Genomic DNA, 10,828 nt, shown 5'->3' with positions numbered 1-10,828 from the left:
TAAAAAATTCCATTTAGTAGTATCACTGTTTTGTGCAATATAAACTTTTCCCACAGGTATTTTTGCAAAATGCTTCTAATAGGATGTTAATCTGCCAATAGATACAAACAAGAAGCTGTAAAATACTTAAAATGCCTACGCTAAAATGAATATGCTGCCTTATATTTTATTCTGATCAAAATAAAAAAAGAATTATTAATAGTACTTTTATATTAAGCCTTTCGTATAAACAAATCCTATTTTATTATTTAATTACATCAACTACATCATTAAATCAAATGCAGAGGCAAACTTCCAGTTTTTACTTACTTCCAGTTTCTATGTTGATGTTGATGGTTTATAATTTATGACATTTTAATTTATACTATAAACCACTGCAAAATCTTCTGTAATTTTATATAGGCTCTCATCTCCACCTCCATGTCAAGGGGCTTGTAAATTGTAAGACTGTCTGCTCAGATTACATTTTTCTCATCACTTTCAATTACTTGCTAGGTATGAAAATGTTCACATCGATGCTACTGACTGTTGTCTGCACAAAAGAGTAGAGCTGGACCAGGAACTCATCATAAGACAAGCTGAACGTGTAGCGGCTTTTATGGTTGTTTACCCTCTCTTCCTCACAGATGGTCATTGATGTTGCAGCATGTCTGAAAAACAGATTGTTCACACTAACACTTAAAGTGCTCCATCAGGTTCTTAACCATGCAGCTGTATTTGCTTCTCCATGCTTCAGTGTAATAGATCTTCCAGTTAGACCATTCAGCACAAGAACACGCACTTCACTGGGAGTATGTTTGTCCCAAATTAATGTCTCTCTCCATCTCTGGGTTATGAAAAAGGAAATATTCACTAGTCCATTAACATCTAAAAACGTGGTAATGCTTTTAAAACATCTGTAGTTCGTTGTGGGTCATGCGCTAGGTCCTGGCCTAGTGCTTCGCGGTTTGGTTCTTGTGCTTGACCGGCTGTTGAAATGTGTTTCTGGATATGGTCGTGAGGTGCCTTGCTAAATATCCTGTGCCTTTTTCCCATCATAGAAGTGCTCCTGTTAAGGCATTTTTCAAAAATCTCAGTACAAAGGTCCATCGTTCCTCATTCATCTTACAGAAAGAGCTATTTGGGCAGCATGGTGAATGAATGATTGTGTGTGGTCTAAATCTATGTAATTTAAGTGTTAACAAACCACTCCTTACATTGTACTTACTTACATCTCTGAGTAGTAAACCATTAAAAGGAGACAAAAATAAGAGACTTTTTTTTAGAAACATTTGATATATTTCTTGAAATCTGCTTTTCTACCTGATGGCAATCAATAAATTGAGTGCTCTGAAAATAAAAAGGAAAAATACTTCACTGTGGAGGCCAGGGGGCTGTAATAAGACCATCAAAACAAGTAGGGAAAAACATTTGAGAATGAAAAAAAAGTCAGTTTGACAGCAAAACTATGATAAATGTGCACTCATCTATTCTTTCTGCACTTATGAGTGGGATATTTACACAAATGTTAAAACCTGTGAGTTGCCCTCTGGTTTTGACATTGATGTGGCACCTAAACATTCCCTCAGAATTCTCACAGTGTGCACTTAGCCCTGGCTGCAACATGTGCATGCACTTCTTTTCTTTTATTACTTCATTCAGTCATTTCAGAGACAGATTAGTAACAGATAATACATGGTCTGGATGTTACTTTGATCTCTCTGTGTTCCACGTGAACAGAAGGTGTGAGAGTTTTTATAAAGCTTCTCACAAACTTTGTATCACTGGATTCCAACTCTAAGAGCACAGTAGTAGAGAGCTGTATCTGCCAGTCTTAGTTCTCTAACTCTGAGCTCAGTGGATGACTCTGATGTACGTGATGAAAATCTATAGTTTGAAGTATCACTACCACTATAAATTCAAGCACCTTTCCACAGTAAATACTGTAGAGCTGTTAGGATACTGTCTGTACCAGTAGAGTCAAACAGCAGAGAAGGAATCTTCACAGTGAGTACCTGATGTGATGATGAGGATGATGAGGAGGTTTCTCTTCATTGTGAATATGATCAGATGGAGTCAGTAGTGTGTTTAAGCTCTAAGTGCTCTAATGCTGATCTGTGTGTTAGTGTGAATCTCTCTGAAGTGAGTGCAGTTATGAGAAGCTACAACAGTTTTTACAGGAAACTCCTGCTCTGGGGAGCTGCTCCACTGTGCTTTCTGTCTTTGTGGAAGATCAAAGCAGAAATAAAAGCAGAACCACAAGCAAAAGCCTAAAAATAACAAAAAGAATTGTTAAATCTATGATAATAAAATTTATTAAAATGTATTTGAATGCATGCAGAAATGAATCCTGATTTAATTGAATATTCTGTAACAGATGTAACCACACAGTAAAATCACCAGTGTTGAATTAACACCTACAGTGTTCATGTGTGTTTGTATGTTTTCATTTTCGAGAGATGTCAACCACCTAAACATCCCAAGCTTATTACATGCTATGGCTTATTATTCAGTAACCTCAGGGACTTCAAAGCAAACTGGTCAAGCTGTTCTAAGTTTATAGATCTGTGTAATAAAACTTTGGACCTGTCTGTAGTATAGGCTCCTCTGACATCATCATAGTTTGGTTTGTAAGATGAGTTAACTGTAACTAACGGGGGCATTTACTATTTATTAGTTTTTAGAACTGCATGTTTGTGTGTGATGGATAAATGTGATGATGTCACAGTGGCTCTCAGGACATATTAGTACAAAGAACAGTCACTCATGCGTGCACAAACACACACACACACACACACACACACACACACACACACGCATACAGAGCTTCTGGACTGAGAGTCAAACTGATGATGGCTTCTTTAGGAGATGAGAGATGAATTAAAACTATAAGTCTAGCTTTATCTCAGTAAGTAACAGAGTGACAGAGCTCCTTCACATCCTATTTGAATCACATCTGTCATATTGGAGTTCATGGCTCAGTATTGCACTACAGAGACATGAAAAGTACTAATTTCGTCTCATTTCAGTCCAGTGAATATCAGGTCTGTAAGCTGCAGTCTTGTATTCTCTTCATGGCTGCTCTATTCTGGCACTGTAGGGATGCAGAAGCTGGTACACAATGTCACACTGTATTGGTGATAAATTGTTTTATGAACGAGGTTTACAGATTCTTCTTCTTTTGTAATAAATTCAAGGGTTAAATTAATGTAGGAACACAGTCTGTATACTAAGTGTAACCTGAGTTGAACTGTCACATTTACACAGGTTTTTGTACAGTGTAGCTGGGTTTCCTGTCACTGTGGGCTTCAGGGCACAGTAGTAGAGTGCTGAGTCTGATACTGCAGCAGAGGAGATCAACAGATCCACACGCTTGTTGTCTTTATCCACTTCAGCAGACATACGAGGAGGAAGAGGATGACTCTTAATTCCTTGAGGGTAAATGTACAGGAGAAACTCTGGTCTGGATCTGGGAAACTGATGATACCACTGAAGAGCATAACTAACATCACTGGTACTGTAGTTGCAGGAGAGAGTAACATTATCACCCTCTGAAACATGAATTTCTCCTGCATGTGGCACAACTGTCTGTGCTGATGTGTCTCCTAGAAACAGAACATCATTGAAGAAAATATTTTAACTAATTAAACTTTTTAATTGACCCACATTTACAATAAAGGACTGTGTTAAATGTCATCACACCTTGCAAGTTATATGTTGTAACACATTTTGTGATACATTATCTGTTTTAAAACATTTTGAAATGTGTTCTCTTTAACTAGATGCCCAGTTGTATCTAGTTAAATATACAATGTGTTGTTTTAAATGATCATAATGTTCTTGAGAGTTAAAGTTCTCTTACCTGAAAGCAGTGCTAGGAGAGAAAGGATAGAGAGCAGCATGTTGATAGAGATGTGAGGTGACTGAGAGCAGAATCAGAGCTGAATGGGATCAGTGTAGCTCTCTGCTGAGATACACAGCTCCACCCATAATGCAGCTCATACACTCAGTCACAGTGTACTGCACAGTGCATGTTTTATGTGGCTGCATCATTCATGTTACTTATTTCTGTGTATTATAATTATTATTATTATTACAATTGTTGTTGTTATTATTATTATTAGTAGTAGTAGTAGTAATAGTAGTAGTAGTAGTAGTAGTATTTTGATAACCTTTACCTGAATCTGTTCCTCTGCTACATGTCCTATAGTGCCAGTGTGTTGTTTTGAACGAGGTTGCCAAATGTTCAACCTTGAATTTTTCTCCTGTGAACAGTGAATATAGGCTACAGCAACAAAACTGAGATATTTACTAAGCATCGTTTAAAATAAAAACCTGCAGGAGGAGACACCGGCTTGTTAGTGACCCAAAACACATAAAACCCAGAGCTTACAACAGATAAAAATACTTCTACTCTTTTCTCTTCATTTGCAACTTCGTAATGAGCTTCTTATTGACATTGTCCATTACGCTTTAGTGAACCAGCTACATTCTGACACCTGTAAAATACAAATGCACCATTTAACATGGAATAAGAACAAGAAGCAGCAAACTTTGCTGTTGTATGACCTTTATAATGATATAATAATAACATATTTCTCTTTCTTAAGACAGGATAACTTCATGAGGTCAGTTAGAGAACATTTGCTGACCAGTGCAGCCCAGATCATTGGAGAGTAAAATTCTGTTAAAAACTTCAATTGTATCAATTCTGCATTGGTTATTTACGATTTCACATCCACCAACCTGTGGATTAGATTATTAATTAGGAGCCATGTTAGATGCTGAAAAGACCTTCTTAGAAGACTTTAATGAAACGATATGAATGGCGAGTGCATTAATCTTTGTCTGAACACACAATGTTTCAGTCACAAGTGTGAGCACTTTATAGTCCTGTTTAATCCAACTGATTTATCAAGCTAACTGACAGCAGCTCAGATAAAGTAGTTAACTGATCTCAACATTTTTCAGCAGAGTGATTTATCATTGGATACCATATTAAAGTTATGTTTAGCAAGAACAGTAAATCAGAACGTTTAGCTCACCTTACAGCCAGTATGAGTCCATATATTACTAGTTTTATCCCTAAACCTTTAGTACAGTCTTCCACATAGATTAATCCCAAACGTCAGAAATGAAATATAAACAGCACCATCATTTATTAGAATCAATTAATATAAAATCTGATTCATTTACTGCTACTGCCATTGTCACTGCAGGTTTTGAGGAGGCTCTGAGGAATTCTTGCTTTTTGTAATTTTTTTGTTCTAGTCCTAGTCCACATAAAGCTTTACACATCAACTTGTATGTGACCTTGTTTGTGAACCTCTGGTATCAAAAGAAGAGCAAAGTCACTCTTGCTCTTTAACTTAATATAAGCAGTTTTGTTGTTGATCCATGATTGTGATGCCACTGAAAGCCTTGTACTGTAGCTGAGAGTGATATCTGCTCCCTCTACTACAGGCTTTTCAAAGGAGAGTGGTTATATTCTATTTTGCAGAATGAAACACATCTAGAAAGGCAGAGAGACTATACCTTTGTGTTCAAATCTAATTTGTTAGTGATATGTGAGATGTATCTACACATGTTTTCAGGGTAAATGTCAAGCAGGACAATGCGTTGATCTGATAGAGGCTTAGCTGCTCCTTTCAGTTAAAAAGAACACTAGTGCTCCACCTCCTGGTAGACATAAAATCTGTTGCATAAATCTGAAAAGAGGTTCTATAGAAAGACGCGTAGAAAGAGTTGAAGCCTGCTGTTACTTCTTAAGGTTTTACGTAAGTCGAGACATTTGACCTAGTTTGTTATGTGTCACTGATATTATTAGTTTACATAGACATTCATGCAGGTATGGATTTTGGTTACCTGAGTATTTGATTGTTGTTGCGATGTCTTCTTGCAAATGATGTTTTCATTGATTTCATCATTTTCAGATCTATTTTTTGCACCTTGATATTGGATCTTTGCTTTTGTACTGTAATGAGATTAGCCAGATAAGCTTTCTTTATACAGCACAGTTGTGGAAGTGTGGATTGTGAATATATTTAAATTGAATGGGCTTTACTTGTAACTCAGATGTTTTGCTCTGATCCCTGGTAAGGAAACTATTTCAGTTTTATTCAGAAGAGTATTCCTAGTGAAACACTTCATGTAAAGAAGATGTTAGCATTTCTGAGACCAAGACATCTCGGTAGAAAGTGCTTCTCTTCAGGAGTGTCTTAATAACATCTATATTTATGCCTATAATCACACGAGCTAAAGTGTAAATTATAAACTAACCGTGGTCTCAATGATCTTTTCCAAGAAAAACAGATACAATTCATGAACTTTTTCTGATTATTTACCCAAGGACCAAAATGATGCCAGGGTACAGATCATGAGCAGACATGTGACTGTTTTTTTAATCATGTAAAGGCTCCGCCTACAGCCATCAGTCTGTCTGTTAGGACAGAATAACAGACAAAAATCTTACACTTTCTTTACTTCTTAATTTTTTACTGTTTATTATTGTGTTCAACTGTCTCACCCTGTGAGTTTGTGTTTTCAACATTAGTGACTGTAACTGTGTAAAAGACCTGTCTAGGGATTTGTGATCATAAAAAGACAAGAAAGCCAGATGACATTGAAACAGATCAAGTCTGTTATTTTCTTCTGGCTGCTCTTTTGTATATATGATACAGTACAACCTCACAGAGGGCATGCGCCAAAACAGCAAACAAATACAAAATAAACAAAAAAAAACAAAACAACAAATACCAGCCTAGCAGGGGTTCAGAAAATTAACTTACCTATGTAAAACAAAGACAAGAACCGAAAGCCAGTCAGTCTTCCCTAACTCCCCAACTGCAGCAAAAACAGGAGAAAACAAAGACAAGACCCAAAAGCCAGTCAGTCTTCCCTAACTCCCCAACTCCACCAAAAACAGGAGAAAACAAAGACAAGAACCAAAAGCCAGTCAGTCTTCCCTAACTCCCCAACTCCACCAAAAACAGGAGAAAACAAAGACAAGAAACAAAACAGTCAGTCTTCCCTAACTCCCCAACTCCACCAAAAACAGGAGAAAACAAAGACAAGAACCAAAAGACAGTCAGTCTTCCCTAACTCCCCAACTCCACCAAAAACAGGAGAAAACAAAGACAAGACCCAAAAGACAGTCAGTCTTCCCTAACTCCCCAACTCCACCAAAAGGAGGAGAAAACAAAGACAAGACCCAAAAGACAGTCAGTCTTCCCTAACTCCCCAACTCCACCAAAAACAGGAGAAAACAAAGACAAGACCCAAAAGACAGTCAGTCTTCCCTAACTCCCCAACTCCACCAAAAGGAGGAGAAAACAAAGACAAGACCCAAAAGACAGTCAGTCTTCCCTAACTCCCCAACTCCACCAAAAGGAGGAGAAAACAAAGACAAGAACCAAAAGCCAGTCAGTCTTCCCTAACTCCCCAACTCCACCAAAAGGAGGAGAAAACAAAGACAAGAAATAAAAGCCAGTCAGTCTTCCCTAACTCCCCAACTCCACCAGAAAGAGGAGAAAACAAAGACAAGAAATAAAAGCCAGTCAGTCTTCCCTAACTCCCCAACTCCAGGAAAAACAGGAGAAAACAAAGACAAGAAATAAAAGCCAGTCAGTCTTCCCTAACTCCCCAACTCCAGGAAAAACAGGAGAAAACAAAGACAAGAACCAAAAGCCAGTCAGTCTTCCCTAACTCCCCAACTCCACGAAAAAGAGGAGAAAACAAAGACAAGAAACAAAAGCCAGTCAGTCTTCCCTAACTCCCCAACTCCAGCAAAAACAGGAGAAAACAAAGACAAGAAACAAAAGACAGTCAGTCTTCCCTAACTCCCCAACTCCACCAAAAACAGGAGAAAACAAAGACAAGAAACAAAACAGTCAGTCTTCCCTAACTCCCCAACTCCATGAAAAACAGGAGAAAACAAAGACAAGAACCAAAAGACAGTCAGTCTTCCCTAACTCCCCAACTCCACCAAAAACAGGAGAAAACAAAGACAAGAAATAAAAGCCAGTCAGTCTTCCCTAACTCCCCAACTCCACCAGAAAGAGGAGAAAACAAAGACAAGAAACAAAACAGTCAGTCTTCCCTAACTCCCCAACTCCACAAAAAACAGGAGAAAACAAAGACAAGACCCAAAAGACAGTCAGTCTTCCCTAACTCCCCAACTCCACCAAAAGGAGGAGAAAACAAAGACAAGAAATAAAAGCCAGTCAGTCTTCCCTAACTCCCCAACTCCACCAGAAAGAGGAGAAAACAAAGACAAGAAATAAAAGCCAGTCAGTCTTCCCTAACTCCCCAACTCTAGGAAAAACAGGAGAAAACAAAGACAAGAAATAAAAGCCAGTCAGTCTTCCCTAACTCCCCAACTCCAGGAAAAACAGGAGAAAACAAAGACAAGAACCAAAAGCCAGTCAGTCTTCCCTAACTCCCCAACTCCACGAAAAAGAGGAGAAAACAAAGACAAGAAATAAAAGCCAGTCAGTCTTCCCTAACTCCCCAACTGACAAACCAAAAACAGGAGAAAACAAAGACAAGAAATAAAAGCCAGTCAGTCTTCCCTAACTCCCCAACTCCACCGAAGGCCTCGGCGCTGTGACTTGTGCTATGTATTTTTGGAGTCGATCGGATTGGTAGTTTTTAATAAAATTAAGTTTAAAAATGGAAAACCTCCCATGAGAATGAATGGCGGAATGTTCAGAACGTTAAATTACAACTGACATTAGACACGTTTACATGTTTACACGTTTACATTTCCCAAATCACACAAAATCAGGCAGGTAATGAACCAGAAATCCCAGCAACTCTCACCAGTTAAGTTTTTATGGACTTCTTTAATAATAAAATTGATAATATTAGACAACAAATTCAACCCACAGTATCAAATTCAAATCCAGCTTTGCTGCCATCTGACTTGGCTGATATAGAACAAAACACAGCTGTAGAAAAGAGTCTGGAAACCTTTTACCCCCTCCCACAGCTGGAGCTAGAGAAGATTATCTCCTCTGCAAATTGCACAACCTGCACACTCGATGCAATTCCATCAAAATTACTCAAAGAAGTACTGCCAGTTATTATAAACCCTATCTCAACTATTGTAAACTCATCCCTTAGTCTGGGCCATGTACCCAAAGCTTTTAAACTTGCTGTTATCAAACCTCTGATCAAGAAACCAAATCTTGATGTCACCGTTTTGTCCAATTACAGGCCTGTTTCGAACTTACCGTTTATATCTAAGATCTTAGAAAAAGCTGTGGCCCAACAACTTAGTTCATATCTACACAAGAACCATATATATGAAAAATTTCAGTCTGGATTCAGGCCACACCATAGCACTGAGACGGCTCTAGTTAAGATAACTAATGATCTTCTTCTTGCCTCTGATCAAGGTTACATATCTCTCTTAGTGCTACTTGACCTTAGCGCGGCTTTTGATACAATAGACCACAATATTCTCCTAGAAAGGTTAGAAAACATGGTTGGAGTCACAGGGACGGCCCTATCATGGTTCAGATCTTACCTATCAGAAAGTTATCAGTTTGTTAGGGTAAACAATTTATCTTCCAATTATTCAAAACTGAGATTTGGAATTCCGCAGGGGTCTATATTAGGACCATTACTATTTACACTATACATGTTACCGTTAGGCACAGTTATAAGTAACCATGGCGTAAACTTTCATTGTTATGCAGACGATACTCAACTGTACATATCAGCCAAGCCTGATGACCAACACAGGTTAAAGAATATGGAGGACTGTGTAAAAGACGTGAAAGGCTGGATGTCACGCAACTTCCTCCTATTAAACAGTAACAAAACAGAGGTTCTCCTTCTGGGTCCAAAATTAGCAAGAAGTAAATCACCAGATTTAATCTTAAATCTCGCCGACTTTCCAGCCGCACCTGGACTAGCAGCAAAAAATCTCGGCGTTATAATAGATTCAGATTTATCATTCGATCAACACATAGGCAGCATCACTAGGACAGCTTTTCTACATCTTCGCAACATTGCCAAGATCAGAAATGCCCTATCCCTGCGTGATGCAGAAACACTAGTACATGCCTTTATTACTTCTAGGCTAGACTACTGTAATGCGCTACTGTCAGGATGTACGAGCAGGAATTTAAACAAACTCCAACTAGTCCAAAACGCCGCAGCCAGGGTCCTCACTAAAACTAGAAAATTTGAGCATATTAGTCCAGTGCTATCATCACTTCATTGGCTACCTATTAAATTCCGTATTGATTATAAAATCATTTTACTGACTTATAAAGCCCTACATGGTCTTGCCCCTGAATACCTGCAAGACCTTATTTCTCATTATGAGCCATCACGACCACTCAGATCCCAGAGCGCTGGCTTATTAATAGTTCCTAGAATTCAGAAGGTTTCAGCTGGGGGAAGAGCTTTTTCTTATAAAGCCCCCAAACTCTGGAATGATCTTCCAGAAACTGTTCGGGACTGTCGTCCCGCTGCTCGCACGCGGTCACTCAAGTTTGTGGACGGTGGAGTGGAGGGATGCCGAACTGTTTCAGAGTGCTGCCGTGTCTGTGTGTCCTTCTGGTTCTCTCCTTTTAGTTAAGCTGTCATAGTCAGATCTGCCGGAGTCATTAGCCACACTCTGTAAATGTTTACATTCCCTGTTTATGTACAAACGGATAGAACAAAACTAATCCCATTTACCTGCTTTTTTTCCGAGTATACAACCGCCCACATGTCCGGCTGGACACTGAAGGACGACTGACTGCCAAGCCCCCCTGCTACCCACTTCAGACCAGCTGCCCACGCCTCAGCTACCACCAACCACCTTGGATGAGCTGCCCACCCTACCCTGATGTTC

At 38.8% G+C, this 10,828-nt stretch overlaps 1 gene segment (V, D, J or C); it reads right to left on the bottom strand.

The window, feature by feature from the left end:
• Positions 1 to 2,418: 2,418 nt before the first annotated feature.
• Positions 2,419 to 3,897, bottom strand: LOC108417638. The segment is given in 2 exon segments: positions 2,419 to 3,584; positions 3,842 to 3,897. Coding segments are annotated over 2 exon segments (441 nt in total).
• Between the last annotated feature and the right edge of the window lie 6,931 nt (positions 3,898 to 10,828).

Source organism: Pygocentrus nattereri, chromosome 2 (assembly GCF_015220715.1).
Source record: "Pygocentrus nattereri isolate fPygNat1 chromosome 2, fPygNat1.pri, whole genome shotgun sequence".
NCBI classification, from domain to species: Eukaryota; Metazoa; Chordata; class Actinopteri; order Characiformes; family Serrasalmidae; genus Pygocentrus; species Pygocentrus nattereri.
This window is presented reverse-complemented; position numbering and strand designations above follow the sequence as displayed.